General features: G+C 47.9%; 11 protein-coding genes across 11 annotated transcripts; 6 read left to right on the top strand and 5 right to left on the bottom strand.

Moving 5' to 3' along the window:
• Positions 1 to 137: 137 nt before the first annotated feature.
• Positions 138 to 1,691, top strand: PHATRDRAFT_43657 (predicted protein; the record flags this gene model as incomplete). The annotated part of the gene is made up of 2 exons (XM_002178041.1): positions 138 to 1,067; positions 1,160 to 1,691. The coding sequence occupies exons 1-2, from the start codon at positions 322 to 324 to the stop codon at positions 1,689 to 1,691; spliced, it is 1,278 nt and encodes a 425-aa protein (XP_002178077.1). The 5' UTR covers positions 138 to 321.
• Positions 1,692 to 2,088: 397 nt separating this feature from the next.
• PHATRDRAFT_32923 (predicted protein) lies at positions 2,089 to 3,374 on the bottom strand (the record flags this gene model as incomplete). Its single annotated transcript, XM_002177720.1, has 4 exons — positions 2,089 to 2,550; positions 2,664 to 2,813; positions 2,956 to 3,031; positions 3,121 to 3,374. The coding sequence occupies 4 exons, from the start codon at positions 3,372 to 3,374 to the stop codon at positions 2,089 to 2,091; spliced, it is 942 nt and encodes a 313-aa protein (XP_002177756.1).
• Positions 3,375 to 3,897: 523 nt separating this feature from the next.
• Positions 3,898 to 5,301, bottom strand: PHATRDRAFT_43656 (predicted protein; the record flags this gene model as incomplete). Its single annotated transcript, XM_002177719.1, has 1 exon — positions 3,898 to 5,301. The coding sequence occupies one exon, from the start codon at positions 5,299 to 5,301 to the stop codon at positions 3,898 to 3,900; it is 1,404 nt and encodes a 467-aa protein (XP_002177755.1).
• A 381-nt stretch (positions 5,302 to 5,682) lies between these two features.
• On the top strand, positions 5,683 to 7,224 carry PHATRDRAFT_43655 (predicted protein; the record flags this gene model as incomplete). Its single annotated transcript, XM_002178040.1, has 1 exon — positions 5,683 to 7,224. The coding sequence occupies one exon, from the start codon at positions 5,683 to 5,685 to the stop codon at positions 7,156 to 7,158; it is 1,476 nt and encodes a 491-aa protein (XP_002178076.1). The 3' UTR covers positions 7,159 to 7,224.
• Positions 7,225 to 7,250: 26 nt separating this feature from the next.
• Positions 7,251 to 9,366, bottom strand: PHATRDRAFT_43654 (predicted protein; the record flags this gene model as incomplete). Its single annotated transcript, XM_002177718.1, has 3 exons — positions 8,630 to 9,366; positions 7,666 to 8,548; positions 7,251 to 7,581 (listed from the first exon to the last, which is right to left on the bottom strand). Exons 1-3 carry the CDS (start codon positions 9,303 to 9,305, stop codon positions 7,251 to 7,253), a joined length of 1,890 nt encoding a protein of 629 aa, XP_002177754.1. The 5' UTR covers positions 9,306 to 9,366.
• A 662-nt stretch (positions 9,367 to 10,028) lies between these two features.
• On the top strand, positions 10,029 to 11,612 carry PHATRDRAFT_43653 (predicted protein; the record flags this gene model as incomplete). Its single annotated transcript, XM_002178039.1, has 1 exon — positions 10,029 to 11,612. One exon carries the CDS (start codon positions 10,029 to 10,031, stop codon positions 11,610 to 11,612), a length of 1,584 nt encoding a protein of 527 aa, XP_002178075.1.
• Positions 11,613 to 11,794: 182 nt separating this feature from the next.
• On the bottom strand, positions 11,795 to 13,130 carry PHATRDRAFT_9794 (predicted protein; the record flags this gene model as incomplete). The annotated part of the gene is made up of 3 exons (XM_002177717.1): positions 11,795 to 12,257; positions 12,328 to 12,598; positions 12,653 to 13,130. Coding segments are annotated over 3 exons (1,212 nt in total), but the record flags the coding sequence as incomplete, so codon positions are not given.
• Positions 13,131 to 14,518: 1,388 nt separating this feature from the next.
• Positions 14,519 to 16,255, top strand: PHATRDRAFT_43651 (predicted protein; the record flags this gene model as incomplete). Its single annotated transcript, XM_002178038.1, has 2 exons — positions 14,519 to 14,668; positions 14,759 to 16,255. Exons 1-2 carry the CDS (start codon positions 14,603 to 14,605, stop codon positions 16,253 to 16,255), a joined length of 1,563 nt encoding a protein of 520 aa, XP_002178074.1. The 5' UTR covers positions 14,519 to 14,602.
• Positions 16,256 to 16,861: 606 nt separating this feature from the next.
• On the top strand, positions 16,862 to 17,620 carry PHATRDRAFT_32916 (predicted protein; the record flags this gene model as incomplete). The annotated part of the gene is made up of 1 exon (XM_002178037.1): positions 16,862 to 17,620. The coding sequence occupies one exon, from the start codon at positions 16,862 to 16,864 to the stop codon at positions 17,618 to 17,620; it is 759 nt and encodes a 252-aa protein (XP_002178073.1).
• Positions 17,621 to 17,638: 18 nt separating this feature from the next.
• On the bottom strand, positions 17,639 to 18,642 carry PHATRDRAFT_43650 (predicted protein). Its single transcript, XM_002177716.1, has one exon. The coding sequence runs from the start codon at positions 18,592 to 18,594 to the stop codon at positions 17,686 to 17,688; it is 909 nt and encodes a 302-aa protein (XP_002177752.1). The 5' UTR covers positions 18,595 to 18,642; the 3' UTR covers positions 17,639 to 17,685.
• Positions 18,643 to 19,242: 600 nt separating this feature from the next.
• On the top strand, positions 19,243 to 20,088 carry PHATRDRAFT_32914 (predicted protein; the record flags this gene model as incomplete). The annotated part of the gene is made up of 1 exon (XM_002178036.1): positions 19,243 to 20,088. The coding sequence occupies one exon, from the start codon at positions 19,243 to 19,245 to the stop codon at positions 20,086 to 20,088; it is 846 nt and encodes a 281-aa protein (XP_002178072.1).
• Between the last annotated feature and the right edge of the window lie 48 nt (positions 20,089 to 20,136).

Below are 20,136 nucleotides of genomic sequence, written 5' to 3'. Positions count from 1 at the left end.
GGCTTTCCCAAACTCTCTATTACTGTAACTAACATATCACATGTCATGTCACAGTCAGTCCCCTTGCAAAGAATCGAAGTCGATCTCCCTCACTCACTTACGACAAAAACAACACGCGGAACCGTACAAAACATCACCACGACAACCACAGTGTGTGTCACCAATCCAATCGTCCGTCTGCGTCTCTTACTGACGACAAAGAAACCAACCGCGAAGCCAAAATCTCGTTCTCTCGAGGGCGTCTCTCTCTCTCTTGCATTCCATCTTTACTAGCTTTCAACTTCGTTCGTACCGTCCATATATAGCGAATTGAAAACTACCATGAGATTGACTCTTCCGCTCTTCCTCTGCGTGGCGGGCACACAAGCCTTTGCTCCCGCAAGTCGTTCCTCCTTGGCGCTGCCATCGGCGGCCACTCGCTGGACACGTTCGACGTCCGGTACAACAACGGCTCGGTCCTTTGGTCTCGATCCTTCCGTCTTTCACGATCTTCCTCAGCAAATGAGCTTACTACAAGACGCCTTTTCCTCGATATCCGTGGCCGATGCCGTTGCCGCCACGGCGGACGTGGCGCAAGACGTTGCGGCCGAGAGCGACAGTGGCTGGTTTGGTTTCTTAACCATCCCCATCAAGCTTCTTCTGCAGGCGATCCACTCCCTCTTGTTGACGGTAGGCTTGAATACTAACTCGTGGGGCGTGGCTATTGTTCTACTGACGATCTTGATCAAGGTCGTTACTTTTCCTTTGACCAAAACTCAATTAGAAAGCACCAACAAAATGCAAGCCATGCAGCCAGCGATCAAGGAGCTTCAAGCCAAGTATCAGAGTAATCCCGAGGTCATGAATCAAAAGATTGCCGAGTTTTATCAAACGAACGAAATCAATCCACTGGCTGGATGTTTACCCAGTATCGTCCAGATTCCCGTCTTTATTGGCCTGTATCGTGCCGTTCTCGAGCTCGCCCAGGCCAACAAACTGGACGAGTCCTTTTTGTTTTTGCCCAACCTGGAGGGACCTACCTACGGAGCGGAGCCCGGCTCGGCGGCTGACTGGATCTTGAAGGGATGGTACGTAAACATAAATTTCGTATACACGGCTCACGATTGGGATTGCGGATACGTCCTCACTTTTGCCTGCCCAAATGCTGATTGTACCACAGGACTGATGGGGTCCCTTCTTTGGGATGGCCAGACACCATCGCCTTTCTAATTCTTCCTGTCTTTTTAGTAATCTCTCAGTATCTCTCTATGGAACTTATGCAGCCTAAAACGGACGACCCCGCTCAACAGCAGAGCAACGCTATTCTCAAGGTCTTGCCCATCATGATTGGTTGGTTCTCCCTCAGCGTCCCTGCCGCTCTTTCCGTATATTGGGTCATCAACAATATTATCACGACCGGTACTTCCTTAATTATTCGAAACAGCATGAGTGTGGAGACGGTGACACCCAGTGGTACCGCTACGGCGAGTGCCCCTCCCCGAGCCAACCAGGCCGACACAATCTTTTCTCCGCCGCGTGATAAGCCGGCAGGCTTTGGTGATGCGTCAGGCTCTTCCAGCGCGGCATCGGACGGAGTCAAACCCCTGACCGCTATTGATGCAGAAATCGTCGAGGAGAAAACGGGTGGTGGCACCAGTGAGGACAACTCATCGAAGAAACGTGGTGGCAAGAAAAAGCGAAAGAAGAACTAGAGCTCTGCTTTTGGTTGCCCAAGCATGTGCACCCAGTTTTCCTTGACGTCGTTGGGGACAATGATTAATAGACAAAACGTAAGCCAAACAGCAACGATACCAGCGTACAATGTCGACTTTCTCTGCTGGCGGTTTCCATATTCCATGAATACAACAACGGTACATAGCTACGGTATGGTTAATTGTATGATTTGCATGTTTTTATTATAATAGTGGCCGCGCGATGTGAACACCACGGAATAATGAACTATTGCAGACTGTTTTGACCACAGAGAGTCGTCAACTCCGGCTTCGCAGCGGTAAGCACGAAAAAGCACGGGGTTCTTTCCATGCCGGAGAGATGGCACTGTGACAAGGCATGCACAGAATTGTCGCCGACAGATGGGCCTCACCCGCTTTAAAAGAAAAGAGCACCACTTTCGATCTCCCCAAAGTCTTCGGTACGAGTTTCCGCATGCTCGTCCAAGTTAAGACCAAGCGTAAAGAGCGAGTTCCGGGAAAGATTCCGAACCAGATCCTTGACTTCGTCTCCGTGATCTTCCAAAAGGCGTTCCTTCTCTCCTGCCAGAAGTTCTTCCCACGAGTGATGGCATTCTTGAATTATCTCCAGAGCGTAGGCCTTGCCCATGAACTTTTCGTCCAAACCGAACACGTTCGGCGGTTTGCCGTCGGGAATTTTGTACGTACGGTACCATTCTCGAATTGCGTCCAACAGGCCAGGAAGCTGTTCTTCGACGTCGTTGATGTCGTTGAGGAACGGAGCCCATTTGTCGTCCGCGTCAACAACTACAACCTTCCAATCGCATTCCCCTTCGTCGATCATGCACAAGACGCCCAGCACCTTGACCGGACGGACACCCTGCACATGCAAAGTTCAGAGCACATATGCGTGAGATATAGGCACAGGCACAAACATATAATTCGTCACTCGGTGAATGAATTCATGCAGTAAAGTGTGTTCCATAAACTTACGCCGGGACGGACGATGCGGGCGCCGATTTCGCATACGTCCAACGGGTCGTTGTCACCTCGGCAACCTTCCGCATCTGGGTGAATAAACGTTGGGTCTTCCCAGGTTTGGGGGAAGCACCCATAGTTGAAAAAGATGTCGCCCTTTTTGAACTGTCCGGTACAAGAAATACATAACCATGTGAAATTGGTGGTTAGTATGGGTCGATGTCAACATACAACATAATTAGTGATCCTCGTATGCGAATCTGTGGACACGCGCTAGCGAATCCGATAGAGAGCAATAGAAACCTACCTCGCGAAGAGTCCCTTTCTTTTCATCTTGTTTAATGGGATTGCCAGGTTCATCCGTGGCGATTTCATACTTTTTACTAGAGACGGCGAGGAGGCGTACGGTGAGTTCAAGTACAGTGGAAGGTCGTCATTGTGTTTAGCAGGCGATGCCAATCATCCAACATACCGTGTGAACTTGGGAATTTCGCAGACAAAATTGAGGTACTGTGTCTCTTCTCTTGTCTCCTGGTCGAGATGAATGAGGCTGACATCGTGCCAAAGAGAGATCTTCTTGGAACCCGAAGCGTCCACAGCTTGTAGACGGTATTCCAATGTGTCTTCCATGCCGTCGGCTTCGAGCTCAATTTCATTGGAACTGGCCGACGCCGTACGCTTGAATTTCCGCAAATCATTGAGTGGGACGAATTGTTCTTCCTGCATGATGAGAATTGTTTTGAATCAGGATATAAATGGTCTTTCGATTGTGCGAGAGGTGTAAAGGTGAACCAGTCAAATACTATACGACAATCTCGAAGAGTGACCCGACAACCGATGTGGGGCACATGTGACCAGTAGGTGCTCACGGATGCGTCCCTTTGTTGTTGGCTCGTCACTACGGCCGTCGGAGAGTGACAGTACCTGTTTCTCGCTGTTTTCCACCACGTCTGTCGCTCCGCCTGTGACGTCCTCACAATACGACTGCTCTAATCGCGACAACCTACGTCGTTTTTTTTTACCAACGATACACAGTCAATTACGAAAGGCTAACAACGGTCGGAACGAAAGACTTCGAAAACCGATGTCATGAAAAGGAATAACTAGTTAGAGCTGCCCTGTTTTGTTCCCATGCCCTATAGATTGAGAAAAGTGGAGATGTCTATCTATTGTGCCTCTCGAAAGAAGAATTGTGAGATTTTTCGAATAGGCTCGTTCGACTTCTTGGAAAAAAAATGATTGCATGAAATCAGATGGACCCGTCATCTAATTGCTCTGACTTTTCCGTCAATGCTTCATCCTCCAAATCTGCAGGTTTCGGGATTCGATACACGCGTAAAAACCCTGGTTTTGCATCCCCCGTACCGTCGGTAATTGAAGTATCGTTATCGAAATCTTCTTCGGAAGGGAACCGCCGGCATCCAGTGGCGATGGCGAGAAGTCCTCCTCGACTGGAATTGGTAAAGGACACTCCGTTCGCCACGTCATCAAGTCCATCCACCGTTCCCGTACAGTCTCCGGAAGCTACATCATATATACGTACACACCTCTTTATGCCTCCTACAAAAATAGTTTGTCCCGATTCGTCCAGCGCAAACTCAATTCGTTGGTTCGTTTGATTATCTGTAGCAAAGCTCCCTAAGCCCCGCACCGGAGTTGATTGGTAGTCAGGCTGCGACGATAGCATCCGCAAATCCCAGACCAGAACAGCATTCCCTCGTCGGCTCGTACTGAAGAGAGTGTAGTTGTGATTGTGTGGCGCGAATGCAAGCTGCGTGACACCCCCTTGCGCTCGCTGTTGGAACCACTTGACCCGGGCGGCACTCAACCATGTTTTAGAATCCTCATTATCTTCGTCACTGTTCTCGTTCTGGACGACCGCAAACCTCCTCTTCTTCTTGGAGTGACTACGACCGTGCCCTACCACACAAACTCCATCCAGAATGGCTCCACTGGGTGTGGTGCCGGTCCGATCGTCGTACACGTAAATCGAGCCAGGCGCATAGGTGCCTACGCAGAGGAGTCTCCCGTTTCCGCTGTCTCCGCCCCACGCCAGTGCCGACACGAGTCCTTTGGCTCCGTCCCGAGATCTTCGCGTTTTTCCGAGTCGCAGGGTGGTGCTTTCCCGACCCGGAATGGCCGTATCGAAGACGTGCAGGACACGGTCGGTGCGAAAGCCTCCCGCCACAATTCTTTGGCCGTCGGGACGAAACGACAGAACCGTCGGCGATTCCAGTTCGTCGAGTGCATTGTAGGGACGGTAGGTGGCCCGGACAACTCCCGTGTAGGCGTCGTACAAATGAATCGGCTGATCGCGACACGTGGCTAGAAAACAGCACGACGCGGGGTTGTTGGAGGCCATGGTAGGATACCATTCATAGGAGCGGACTGTGTCGGTACCTTGACTTATTAGAGCTGCTTGCCATGGCGTCGTTAGATCAGGTATTGCTGCGTTTTGCTGATCGTCCGGGCACCCCTCCTCCGGGGGTGGGGGCGTATTGTACAGTCGCAGTTGGGAATCGCCCGCGGTGCTCGTTAACACACATAGACCGTCAGGTGAAAACGCGCATCCTTGCGGAAAGTTCTCGTAGCCGCGGATGTCACTGCTTTCCGCCACAAGCCCGGGGGAGACGGAAAACTTCGACGTGACCATAAGAAGGACAGGTAGGTATCCAACACTTCACCACACAATTGGTTGCTTCGAACTAGAGGGGGAATGCAAAGGGATAAGTGTAAGCAATTCCGTCTCTTGCCAGGATCATAGTATCTTATTGTGGTGCCTGTACTAACCGTAAAAGTAAGGAAATACGGTAGAATTTGCCGTAGTAGCCTAATTTACATTACGATGCATTCGAACCACATTCTTTTGCAGTTAGGGCTTTGCACCAAGGATCACTCGATTGGTGGCACCTGAAACGTAGATAAACCAGTTAAAGTACGACAAGGGCGAAGAAGTCAAATCCGACCTCCAACGCAAGACTCTTATCATACGGTAGCCAAGTACATCTGCACGAGAAGACCGAATGTATCCACAATGGATGGGGGAAGCAGGACTCTGGATCCAATACTGACTTTAAGGGTTCCCCCCTCGTCCACCGAGGACCATCCATCCACTCTAACTTCCACAAAGGGCAACCGATCCACGATTTCTTCCTTATGCTTTCTACCCACAATAGACAACAGCTTGATAGCAGCATCACCGATTCCACCACAGTTAAAGGAATCTTCATCAAACGAACAAACATCGTTGGTTTTAGAACACCGAATACACGACGAAGATGATGACCAAGAAGACGAGTCTTCGGACGACGATGATGACTACGTTTCTAAATGTCAAAGTATTACTCAGGCCGAGCGAGTGCACGATGCGGATGTCACATCCGAAGCGCGTCACGCAGCAGTCGTGGCATCGTTGCGGGGGCAATGGCTCGCCACATGTCACACCAACGGCGACAGCATTCTGTGGGACTTGGGTCGGCAAAAAGCAACGAATCGCGTGGCTCCCAATCGGGGTCCTGCAATTGCTCTTCGTAGGTGCATTGAAGGAGAGGATTCTGCTACAGGCCTCCATACAAAAATATTGTTGCAAACGCGAGACGAGATGGGTACGGTCACCTTGCACGATGCCCAGGCTCCTTGGCTGAGAGACGGTCTTTCCGAGACAGCTCGGGTGGAAACATGTTCCCAAACGTTTTGTCAAGCGGCTCCCTGTCGAGGAGACTGGCGTTTGGTCGCTTTGCCCGCCTACGAGCATGATTGGGTAACAGTCCGTGATTGGCGTGTGCCACCTTCCAATACCCCAGTTTTGTCCATGCCCGCTTCCGCAGGACGCGCTGCCACTTACGACGCGGGAGGGGTACACGATATGCTGACGAGTTTGGCAATGTCTACCACTTCAGAATACGGCCGACCTATTTTGGCATGTGGCATGGAAAGCGGCAACGTCTTTTTTCACGATTTAGCCATGTTACGAGAAAAGTCGTCCATAGCTACATTTGCGCCAGATGTCCTTTCCTCGGACGTCAAACTCTCCCAGGATCCCATATTGTCACTGGACATGATGCCGTCTTCGTCTATTTCCTCCGCGGGAGCTTCAGTTGTGACCATTGCTGGAATGGCTGGTGATTCCTTAGAATTGCTGAATTTATTAGAAAACGAGAGAGGCACAGTTGCGGTGCTGAAAACGACATTGACAGACGCAAGCTCTTCGCTGGTCACTCGGCTGCGGTCTCGAGTCGCAACTTGCCGAGTACACGAAGGGAGCTACAGTAAACCAGGAGTAAATCTCTGTCGGTTTCGTCCCGACGGACGTATTTTCGCCGTGGGGGGATGGGATAGACGGTTGCGCATTTTTGATCGATCTAGAAAGACGTCTCCTTTGGCGATTTTAAAAGGGCACACTACGGGCGTGAGCGCCATGGATTGGGCAGCGCATGCGGCCACCTCGGGTATATTAGCGACGGGGGACTCGGACGGATGCGTCTATGTTTGGCGGTGTTTTTCTTCGTAAGTCCTGTGAACTGTACAGAGTGTTGTCTATTGAAGCATGGTTATTTCCTTGCAAGATCAATGAGCATTTCAACCTAGAACATAAATTGTCCGTTAGAATCGCAGTCCATCGCACAAACCACCAAACGTATCTTCGTCGGGCTGATCGACAATCATGAAGACGTATTGAATTGTCATCAGCAAGGCAGACACTAAGACGACGCCACCAATTACAAAAGCGAGGTAAGAGTTGCGCTCAAACTTGCGTCCGCTGGCACTTTTGGCTTGGCGGACTCGACGCATGAGAATTTGTCCTAGAGTAGAAGATATGAAACCGATGACAAAGCCGGCCATGGCAAAGTCGGCAACGATTAAACCAAAAACGAAGTAGGTGGAGACAGATGCGAGACTTGTAAACAGAATCATGGCGCTAGATGTTGCGGATCTGCTCAATGGTGAAAGCACAAATTAGAACTTAAGTCAAGGTAGCCATCACCGACAAAAGAGTAAAAGGATATGTAGAACTTACGCAACGCCAGGATGCACTCCGGAGTGCAGTAAGAGCGGCACAATGACGACACCTCCACCAATGCCAAACATTCCAGCGAAAACCCCAGCGATGGTGAATACAGCTGGATAGATAATGGATGTGCGAGTATCCCACTTGATATCTCCGTGGACATAATCAAATCGAACCATATCCTTGATCTCGTGTCGAGCAATGAGATATGTTTGTGCCATCCACGCTGATGACATCAAAAATGCAATCATTACAACATGCACCACCCAAAATGCGGTCGAGCCGCACTTGATGTCCCATGGACTATCGAAAGAACCTCCACCAACCATGAGATTCAAAAAGATAAGTACGGAAAACATGCAGCAAAGCGCTATGATCTTGCTTCGAGGGGTCACTTTCTCTTGCTCTAGCAAATCTGTTTTCATCGTTCGAAAGTCTGGATTAAGAATCAAAATACGTTGACGCTCTTCTGCCGCCATTCTGGCTTCTTCCTTACAACCAGTATCAGCCCGAGAGTCATCTTCGTCACCGAACGGGAGCACGTAGCCTCCGAGTGATGGGTTTCCTCTTGGAGAATCGGCCTGGGCGGCTATAAGATGCCGAATATAGCGTTTTTCAGCTTCATACATGCGCATGGCTTTGCTCAACGTTGAGTGAGCTGTTATGCTCAAAAGCAAGACTAGTAAAACAATCAAAATCTTTTCGCTCAAGATCCGATGAAACAGGGTACCCAGTAGTGTCCCAATCAATGTCAATGGTTCCATCATTAAGACAAGGTCCCAGTCAATAATGGGACGATCCGCTAGTGGATGTCGACGTTGCATGTTCACGATAGTACTAGCGAGTGCCCCTCCGAAAACGGTGACACTGGCGATAGGTATGGCGTAATGAGCTGGTGATTAAGTTCAGACAACAAAATAAATAGGTGAGGTTTGAGTATCCAAATGGCTATTGAACCCACACGTAAACTTACGATGCAATCCCATGACGAGGAGATAAACCGGTACGACGACTCCACCACCACCGATCCCTCCACTAGCTCCAAGAGTCAACGCCATTGCCACTACAGAGTATCCAATTACTTCTCGACTCGAAAGTGGCATTAGCTTCGGAGGACGCGGGTCGCCAACATAGGCATAAAAATCGTCTACTTCACTGTACCTATTTTTCGCATCATCGTCGGTAAAAGTGTCGTCGGCAAAGCCATCTCGAAACCAATCGTCTTGGTCTGGACCTCGATGCTCCTCTTCTTCCGTCTGCTTCTGGTCGTCGTCTCCAGCCGTTTGGCTGTCGTCATCCTGATCTTGGGCGCTGATACCTGCTTGGTCATCGGTGACTTGCTGACTTTCGTCTTGTTGTGCATCATCCTGTCCACTAGTATTCCCATTAGCAGCATCTTCTAGCATTCGCTTGGACGATTTCATACCCAACCGTTCATCATCGTCTTCCAAGATCGGCATCGAAGACTGAAGCAGATGGCCTAACGCTGGAAAAGGTAGTGACTTTCCTGTAAGCGAGGCCGACAAACCGTTGCTGCTAAGAGCTGCGGCAACAACACACAGCGCCGAAGAAGAACACCAAAGCAACCTTCGACGATTTCGTTTGCGGACTTCCGGTTCAGCATTTTCATCTCTACCGGATCTCTCCATTTTAGTGATTCAATCGTAGAATGCTCGGCGTCTTTGGAACAAGTGACGGGGTAAGGTAGCAGTATCTCTTACTGAGAGCGAATTGAAATGCAAGGTGTCCAGTTCAAATCGCATAATTCAACCCGGAGCCACGCAGGCGTGCGAAAGAAAAAGCAACAGCAGAATCGTCGGAGTGTTGTTCATAGTCACAGTGAGCTTATTATGTGTCCGAAAAAGCTCAGCAGCCCATTTGGACAGTAACAGTTATTTGACAAGATTGACAGTGATGGGTTCCGGACCGGAACGAGCAAAAAAATGTCACCAAAGCTTATGAAATAAAGAGAAAGCTCCTCCGATAAATCGAGGATCACAATATCATAAGCAACAACATCTAGTATTTTTTAATTCGTTATATCGCTATCGTGATTTGCGACGCAGTTTTCATTATTTTATTGGTTTTCTCCATAAATGATTTACAAAGTATTACTCACATAGTTGGAAAAGATGGATATATAGGACATGGATCGAATCGCTACAATCTAATAGAGTCACATTCGGCGAAATCATTTATCACAAAGCCACATCGTTCACATCAGATTCTTCGTTTTCGACCCACGATACTGGAAGTTGATATCACGCTGCGTGTGCGCTTGCGTTAGCAACTCCTCCAAAAAGATTTCACCTTGCCAGTCTGCTTGGTTGGCCAAAACAATTTGTTTCTACTGTAAATTCTCTCTTAATGCGATGGGAAGAACGCGCTCCAATAGAAAACCGTTTCCGCGTCCAACAATCCGGCTAGGAGCGTTGTCGACTTCAGACGACAGCTCCTATAGCCCGACTATCGAGCAAGTCTGGAGTGGAGAGAAGAGACCTGGTCCAATGTGCGGAACGTTATTGCTAAAGCGATTTTTAAATGCAAGCCATAATGACGGGGGAAAGAAGAAAGTGTCTATGGTCAACCATGCTACCGTTCTTGTTCGTCAAAGTAGCTCTGTGTACGAAGCGATGGATGGCGATTTGGTAGAACCGCCGGAAATTGAGCCGAACTCCTATGGCATTTATCCTCATAAGGAAAAAAATCTTATCACAGCAAGGAATGTTGATCCGTCATTCGTTGTGCAATTTGATTTCGACCAGCAAGACCAGGTAGAAATGCAGCCTCTGAGGATTGCTGTACCGAATAGAATTATTCCAAAGTTGACACAGAAGAATGCAAAAGTACCACATGAATCGAAACAGAAACCAGAAAATCAGGAACCTAAGCTGATAGCAAAGAATCTACCGGTGTCGCTTGCTAGCACCAAAGCCAGCACCAGCTTCGCCAATTGGTCGAACTCACTATCTCCTGTCGCCGAAGAAGTTGGATCCATAGATACCCGAGAAGAATTTGGGACGTTTCCATTGACAGAAACTAAAACAATTCATTCTGACACGTGCAGAGAGCCAAAGGAGGCCATGTCTCCCCCATCTGGTACGGCCACTGAAAAAAAGGAAACGATTCAGGACATGAAGAATCTGATATTAAAGCAGCAGGTAGCCTTGCGGGAACTTACTGAGCAAAACATGATTTTTCGGCTTCGACTTGAAGAATCCAATTTTCTCTTGAATGCAAGTCATAAGTCACAGTCTTTGCAAAAATCCGACTTGAAAACGGCGACCGAAAGAAACGTCACTCTAGAAGCTGAAGTCCGATACTGGAGCGGTCGATGCAAGAATGGGAAACAGAAGGGAATGGAAGGCAACATTCCATCAGAGTCTGTAGCGGAAAGAATCCTTGCCGAAAACTCGTCGGGGCTGCCATCTCACGACGATGACCTTGAGGATGATCTTGTAGAGGCAAAATTCCAGCTACTTCTCAACAACGTGTCTTTTAAAGATACAGAAACAGATGATTCTGAAGATGAAGATGAATTCACTCTTCAAGCGTTCCGCACCTTTAAGCAGACTTTAATGGCAAATGCTTCGTTCAACTCCACGTTTGACGAGCAGAACGAGGGCGATGAAGTGATCAGTCCGCTACTCGATGTACCTCATATTGTCACGGAAGGAGAAATGACAGACCGCGACGACATCGAAAAGAAAGGATGTCCCGGCGAAATGAGGGATGAGCCAGACTTTGAAACCTCATTCGTCTCCCGATCGTCGGAAGATGAGCCGTCATCCTGTGAGTCTGACGCGTCTCCACACATCGAAATAGAGAATTTTCAAACTCGTTTACAGCATATCCAAGAACGCCGAATCACACGGCGAAAAGGAAAACACCGGTCTGGTTCGAATGTAGCCCAATTTCACTTGAAATCACAAACTGGTAATCTCGCTACATTGTAGCTGTGACGTAGGGCTAAGCCCGTTTTAACAGTTGATATTACAATTTCTATAAACACCTTGTACCATGTTTTCCGAGGATGTCAACGAATCAAGCAGGAATTTTTCCATAAAAAGCGGCAGTCGTCCGTATCGAATATCTCCATGTTCGTGCTGTGGTGTTTCCCATACTGGTAATCAACTGTGTACAAGAGAATCGCCATTGGCTGGCCAATGACGCAAAATGTCATCCAGAACAGGACATTACCAAACGAGCCGCCCGGGAATTTGCGATAGAGATACTTTGTGAACGCAACCAAAGGAATCTGCATCATCATCCCGATAAAAGACCACGGACGAATAATATGAAAGGGTACGCTGACAAGCACCTCGTGCATAACGGCGGAGAGGAAAAAAACGACAAAGGTTGCAGCGACCTTCGGCATCTTCAGTCGCACGCAGGGGAAATACACATGTCGGATCAACCAATAGTGAACAGGCATATTCCAAAGCCTCCAATATGCAGATACTTCCGACGAATTCCACCAATCTTTGTAGAACACACGATCTCCAAATCGCAGAAGCTCAGCAAAGAGGTTCAGATACAAATGGAAATATGTATAGAACATAAGAAGCCATAAATATGTGTTAGCAATCGAAAGTTTCAGCCTACGAAATGCGGTGTAAGTCATGGAAACGGAAATCACACTGAATGCAGCAGACGTGGGCTTACCAGTACTCGGCAAATATTGCTGCGGTGTAGGATCCATTGGTCTCGTCCAGGTCGCTCACTAGCTCTTCCAATGCAGGCTGAACAATTTGTGCCAGCAAAAAGGTGAATAGTGCGATGGACACCGTCATGCGCATCAGGATATCCGCGATTTTCCAATAGCGAACTCGCGGGGACTTCGGGAAGGCAATCTGGTAAGTCAACGTCGGAGCACACCAAAAATAAAAAATGTTGCGGAGAGTAACATTTTGGGGGTAGTTAATGTTCGCCTCATCTGAATCTAGATTTTCGACTAATGCGAGCGTAGCTAGGTGTGGGTTGCCCCCAACGCGACGCGATGATAGCCGGTAATCTTCGTTCGCCAACATGTAAGAAATGAGTTTCATCCATGTTATCGTAGCGTGTAAAAGCAAAATTGCACCAACCGCAGGTCTATCGATGAGATTCCAAACAATACCTAAAGGTATCAGCAAGGCTGAGTGGGCATTGAAGTGATGAAGGATCATGCCGAAGTTTTCGTTGAAGTATTTCCGGCACAACATCCATTCGATCCCAAACGCAATCGAAACAAAGACGAGCTGGAGAAGAAATCCTGATACAAAAGGAAATTCCTGCCAGGGATCTTCCTTGAGGTGATTTAGGTTCTTGTAGTGCTTCACTGCAGTCGTCAAGACAAATCCGTTGCTACGGATTGTGCCCAAGATCAGCCGAAAGTTAGAAACAATCAAAATAATAACGCCTAAATTCAGAAATCCTCGGTAGTTTTGAATGGGAGCATCCGCGCTGAGGTATGAGGGCTCTGCCGCACGATGCACTAAATTTACAGACACGTATGAGTGAAAAATTCGAGCTGTTGTGCAATTCAAGAGAAATACGTACTCGGCTTGGAAGGGGGATAGCCCTTGGTACTTCGCGCATCCAACTTATCCGCGTTAAAATCTCGCGATTTGGTCCGACGCATATTTACCCGAGGCATCCCATCTCCATGATGTTCTTGTAGCTTAGCAAAGGAACGCGAACGCTTTATGGTAGGCGCGAAGTAGAGTGGCGGCAGCGTTCCTGGCTTTGCCCCAGGCATGGCTTGGGCCATTTGCAGCGCTTCTTGATGTTGCAAAGCACGCTGGGTTGCGCGAGCGGCCTCGTCAGCGAGAAACTCGTCCGTTTCGCTGTAAGCACAGGATTCCGAGGCAAGCTTTATCCAGGACGAGTGTTCGGCTCGGGAAGGTGTCGAAAAACGCAACAAAGGTGTAATTTCGGTCTCATCAATTTCCTTCTCAGCTGCGTCGGGTGCATGGTACACGGAAAAGAGGAAAAAGTAAGCGCCGGTTGTATCTAGCAAAGGCGGGGGTTCATTCCGTTTGGTCTTAAAGCGCGGGTTGCGTTTCCAGCCATCGTCTCGTACAGCGCATCCACGCAACTGAAGCTCGTAACGTGGAGAAGTATCGTGATGCGATCCGTAGTATGATATTCGGCCGCTTTCTAGTTTCACGTATCGCAAGCTCCACTTAATACCGCCCCAGCCAATGGCGCGATCGAGCTCCTTGAACAGATAGCCGCTCTTGGCTGGAGGAGCAGCGACAGGGGCAGTTCCTGTGGGGTCGCTGCTAGGATCGGAACCGTTCCTCTGTGCTGATTTGGAATGGTCAGCAGAAGACGCGCCTCGTTCATTCTTCATTCGCTCAAGAGCGTGAGTCGCTGACAATAGCTGTGCCTGTAACGCCACGATCTTTTGTTGCAAAGTAGCCGTATCTTCGGAAGATACAGGCGTGGTCATCGTGTCTGTGGTATGTGTAGCCCCTCCTGTCTCCTTGTTGGGACTAGCTGTCTGGCAAGAAAAAAATTAGAATTGGACTCTTAACTCTTTGTACGAAGGAAAATGCAGCGGTAAGATAAAGATGCCCGTTTATACAAGAAGTGAACGATTTTGTCCGGCCTGAGTTCTCCAAAATGCGAAGAAAATAGAGACTCACTCACTGTCAGGGTGAGTTTACAGTTGGAAGCAGACCGGAGCAATACTTACTAACGTTAGGAAATGTCAAAATATCTATAATTTGAAAAGGTATTTAAATTATAAACGTACACAGTTTGCAACCTCGCGCATTCCAAAACACACACCAAAATGAACCGCGACCCGGCATGAAACGTTTGACTGTGAACCAACGTTTTGCTGTTTCTGTCCCCTTTACAACCTTAGGCTACTCCTTCCTTTTGCTCCGCATAGACATCGTTCGCGGTTGTATTCTACGATTCCTTCGTGGGAAACCCGAAGATCGAGCCGGGAACTATGACGTCAAATATAAAAGGCGGTCAGCCCATTATAAACCAAATATCTCGAGCGCAATGTGTTCATGTAGGTTAAGTTGAACAAGTCGAACGGCCGCGGAAATGTTCCTTTTTCAGTTACTCATTCTACTTGCTGATTCTTCTTTGTGACATGTAGCTTCGGCGTATGGATGAAGGCACCGCCATGCCATGGGGGCAACGTCTGAAAACCAAATTTTTAAACGTTTTTTCTAAGAGCGAAGAACAGTCGGAGGACGTGGAAGCATCGAACCAACATCAACAAACGAAGCAGTATCGTCTAGAAGCCACCCGACGAAGCCCTCAACAGTCTCTGTTTTGGAAAATCACGACGTGCAACGGAAGAATTGGCTCACCCCGCCGTTCGACTGGTCTCGCCATTGGCATAAACCCCAACCAAAAACTTGCGATGTATTTGCATTGGATGTTCCGTGTCAATTTTCTATTCTTGTTCGTGGTCATGTGTGTAATGTTTTTTGCTCTCGTGATTCTATTTGCGGGGTTCATAACCATGGCCGGTAGAATTGATGAGGAATGTGTACGAATTGGCGGAGAGCTCTTTGCGTCCACAGACGCAGCCTTTGCTGATGCCTTCGCCTTGTCGTGGACAACTTTTTCGACCGTCGGATATGGTTCGACGGCGCCAGCTTTGAGCTACCAAAACTCGAGCCCAACCCATTGTTTCTTTATCAATTTTATATGCTCGCTCGAAGCTTTGTTGGGGGTGTTATACTCTGGCTTTTGTGGCGCAATTTTGTTTGGCAAAGTATTGCGTATTCAGTCACACGCACAAGTGATCTTTAGTGATCCGATTGTTATTCGGTTTGGTCCTGGGGTACGGCGAAACAACGATTTTGATCCCAATCACGGGCACGACGAATCTTCGGACGACGAAGAGAAAGAGCCCTGTCCGGTGTTGGAATTTCGAATCATCAATCGACTCTACAATGAAGTTGGTGGCGAAATCATGGACGCAACCCTGAATGTCGTTGCCAATGTCGATGCGAGTGATGCCGATCCCTCCTTACAGGAGTCTTTTGAAAATGACCGGAATTCGGCCGCCCAAAGCATTTCAGGTGAAACTGCGAGTGACACAAGTAGCATAGCAGAATCGACGAGATTCGATTTGTTGACATCTGTTATCAGTCGAAATTTTTTGGGTCGTTATCATCGCCGTGATCAGCAAGCATTGGATGAAGACCCGTCGGCAAGGCTTGTTAGTAAGCAGATATTTTCCAAGATGGTGATCGAAGCCTCGGACCACCCGTTTTTTAAGCGAGTCTGGTTGGCACGCCACGTCCTTGACGAGCATTCCCCCCTATTGAAACCCCGACTGCGTCGACAGATTCGTCGACACGGTGGTTCCTGGCCATCGCGTCTCAACAACTGTGACGATGTTCGAGAATCTCTTCAATTCAACCAAGTTTTAGTCTCATTGAACGGTGTTTCGAACGTCTCAGCGTCGGATGTTTACGCTCAAAAGATTTACGACTTTGTGGATATAAATATTGGCTATCAGTTTGTGAATATTCTCTATCGTGATGGGGATGGCTCCCTCGGTGTTGATACGGATTTAATCAATGACGTACGGGAACAAAACGGAGGTGGAGGCGAGACGCTGATTTTCGACGAGTAAGCCGAAGCAAGCCGGTTCCCGCGTAGGAGCGGTGACATATATATACATACATATGATTATATACATAAGATATGTTAGATCACCTTCTTTAGGATTTTTTTTAATTGAAAGGGGATCTCTCTAGTAGAGAGGAGGTAAACCCACCTTCCAATGACGAGATTCCTCCTTGCTCGAGAAGAATTGAGGCTCCTTCCATGAGCAGAGTGGCTAGCTGTAAGATTTTTAAAAAAAGAAAAAGGATTTGACACTGACAGATGATGCAAAACACGCGGACATACATTGCGTTTTTTTTTCAAGCGCAGCTGCAACCTAACATTCCGATCGTTAACGTAAGCAGCGTAAGCGTTCCCTGCTTGCGGTAATAGAATTCTGTCAACTCTTCTCGGTAACTTGTTGATTTCTTAGGTGACTTGTTTGTCACGGTCAGTCTGTCCTTCCAGCGTCCAGCTGACGTGTCGAGCTGCCACGACAAATGGGAGAATGAACCTTGAAAATCAGGCGCAACCGTACCTCGCCCCCATGATCGTTCAACATTTTGATTGTTATGGTTTTTTCTGTTAGCAGTCAAACACGCTGTCAATCAGGACAAAAATTGCCAAACGTAAGATGACTGCAGTCGAACCTAAATATCAAACCGTGCTGCTGGATATGGATGGCGTCCTTGCCGAAGTTTCCAGATCCTACCGTAGTGCCATATTGGCTACTTGTCACCACTACGGAGCAAACTCCGTGTCCTTCGAGACGATTACAGATTGGAAAGCTAGGGGTAACGCCAACGACGACTGGCAGCTCTCGTATAACCTGATTCGGGATGATCCGGAAGGTCGAAACGACATTTCTTTGGAACAAGTTACTGCCACTTTTGAGGATTTATATCAAGGAACGACGACGAAAGAAGGATTGTACAAGTTGGAGACGCTCATTCCGGCCCGAGAAACGTTAGAAAAATTACGTAAACGGTCCACGCCAGGCATGGGTATTGTGACTGGTCGGCCCCGAAAAGATTGCATGACGTTTTTGAAAAATTTTAACCTTGAAGATCTCTTTGACGCGCACTACTGTATGGAAGATGGCCCAAGTAAACCTGATCCTTACCCTGTTCGTCGTTGCTGTGAACTTCTTGGCGTAGAGCCCACCAAGTCTGTGATTCTTGTGGGTGATACTCCAGATGATATTCAAGCAGCAATTTCAGCGGGAATCACTGGCGTGGGAGTTACCACCCCAGAAGCGGCCGAAATGCAGGAAGCCAAAGGGAAACACCATTCTTCGGCAAAGCTGAGTGTCATCATGAAAGAGCGGGGGGCTGATGTCGTCTTGCCACCAGGCTTTGTGGAACTTGTGGACTTCATGAAACACCCAAATTAACAATAAGATAGTTCTGAATCGAAAGGACCTAAGTGTACCTTATAGATAGATATGTTTGGGATTCTCTACGAGCTCGAATTCGGGCTGGGCTTGGCGACAAAGTTGCCAACGTAGCGAAATTCAGCCAATATGCCTTTGGGAGACATGAATCCCCAAAAGCCGTTTGATGATGCTGAAGCTACGTCTTGTTTCATCGTTACTGTTCCTTCTGTCAACTTGATCGTACCATCATTATTCAGGTCCTGTCGAGCTTGGAAGTAAAAGCGCTGTTCCAAGCCAGGACTCGGAAGAACTGTGTCAACAGAAAACAGCAAATATTCCTCTTCATCTTCGCTGGATGTTTCCAAGTCCCAGCCCCAGACTTTAATTATTTCTAGCGGTTTACCTGACAAGCCTTCGTGAGATATAAGCTCCGTGAAGCCGTCAGATCGAAAATGCAGCGTCATTTTTCCGCCAAAACTGTCGGGCGGCGGACCAGAATCGTCGTCCGCAGACAATGGAACGGAAGTGAAGCGATAGGTAAAAGTCCAATAGGAGGCGGCCAATGTTGTATACTGAACGGACTTAGTGCGAATGGGCGGCCGCTGAACAGCTTCTCCTGATGGTCGCAATTGGCTCTCTAAATCTTGAGCTTCACGGCGCAGTTGGTGTGCTCGCTCCAACCAATTCCCGTGGTCCTTTTCGTTCTGGTTTCCAGAAGAAGCCCCTCGGCTCGTTTGCATATCAACAAGTAAACAATGGCGTCTTATCGACAGTTGCCGGCAGCCACTGGACTGAAGTTTGCTGAAGTAGGTTCCTGGTGTAAACGCGACACAGGTAAGTCGATCTCGGCACAAACATGAGATGTATAGCAGGAGTAGCAGACAAACATGATGACCCATCACATATCGACAAAACTGTACTCGAGTTGCGGTGACAGTCTTTTCGTCACGTGGAATAGTTTGGAGTCCCGGAGTTCTATTCGTGGGCTTCATGCGCCTGCCCTATTTGGTTGTCAAGCACTTTTGTTTGATGTGATTTCGAGGCTCATTTGATAGTAAGTGGCAGCAAACGGCTTTGCATTTGTCATCGTCACCGTCTCTGTCAGAAACGTGATTACTGGCAACGTTTCAGTATGTGTTTTGTCCTTTCCCTTTTATATTTCGGAGAAGCAATGTACTTTCAAAAATGTACAATTTTGTAAATTCAATACTTAAAACAGGGATCAAAATAGCGAGTGTCCCAATGGCTGTCTAAACGGTATTCAAATACTACCCAGGTCAATATGACGTGTCGGTTCACTATCAAGTCGATACCCAATTGCATGTTAGCAGGGTTCCGCGCAGGGTATTCTGATTCGCCCTTCTATTCGAATCTCACAATTTGGAGATTTCTCGAGTCTTCTTGGCTGACCGTGAGTTTCCAATGTTGTGTGTCAAAAAATTCGGTCCACTTCACGTCGAGACTTGCAATTTGTGAAGATGATGAAGCATCTGGCATGCATTTTGCTCCTTCAAGCAACCAGCTATAAAAGCGCCTTGAGTTTTCCGACCTGCAAGCATCCGAGCATTCGTACCTTCGTTCAGCGAACGAAAATATCGCTTGACCAACAAATATACGGTATTGTGCCGCCTGATAGTACGATGAATAAATTGATAGTGGGAAACAAGTATGCCTTGACCGACAAGCTCAGAGAAAGTACTTCCGGAAAGTCGAAAATATGTGAAGCTTTGCGGCTTAATGCCGTAGGACAGCCGATCGGTAAACCCGTGACAATGAAGATTTCGTCCAATTCGGAAGCACTTGAAAGAGAAAACGACAACTACATTAAACTAGACGATACGGAAGGACTTTTTGTTAGAATTTTGGATTTTTTGCCACGTGCCGAAACAAACGGACAGCATTTTCAAGACAAGAGCGCTTTAGTGATGGAAAGCGGTTCGGAAGATTTGCGTAGCTTTTTGAAAACGCACGGACCACTCGATGGTGACGAGCTCCGTGAGACTGTTCGAATGGCCGCTAGATGTGTGGGTGCTGTACATGAGAAGAAGATGGTGTGGACGGAAGCAAAGGCTGAAAATTTTGTTGTAAAGAACGATGGCCGCACGATTAAAGGCATTGACTTGGAATCTGCCGTTCGGCATCGAGACAACCCCATTGACTTTTCGGCCGAAGCCTGCCCACCGGAATTCGCTCTTGCTTTTTTGTGTGGCCGAGAGCCTTTCGTCGAAATGGAGTACCATTTTGATGTTTGGTCTTTGGGAATGGTGCTGTATGAGATAGCGACTGGTCAGCACTATTTTGGTTGTGAAGACAATATGGCGGTCATTGCAGCCCAGTTACGAAATACAAAACAGATTGATCTGTCCCAGCAGCCAATTAACAATGATCTCAAAGATCTGATTGCTTGGTGTCTGCAAATTGATCCTGTAGAACGACCAACATTAGAACAGATATTGCAACATAAATTTCTAGAGAGGAAAAAATAAGCCTTGCTCTTTGACCAATTTCCCCCAACCCGCTCATATCAATGCTTT

Source organism: Phaeodactylum tricornutum, chromosome 2 (genome assembly GCF_000150955.2).
Source record: "Phaeodactylum tricornutum CCAP 1055/1 chromosome 2, whole genome shotgun sequence".
NCBI lineage: Eukaryota > Bacillariophyta > Bacillariophyceae > Surirellales > Neidiaceae > Phaeodactylum > Phaeodactylum tricornutum.
Note: the sequence above shows the minus strand (reverse complement) of the source record. Positions and strands in the feature narration are given on the sequence as shown.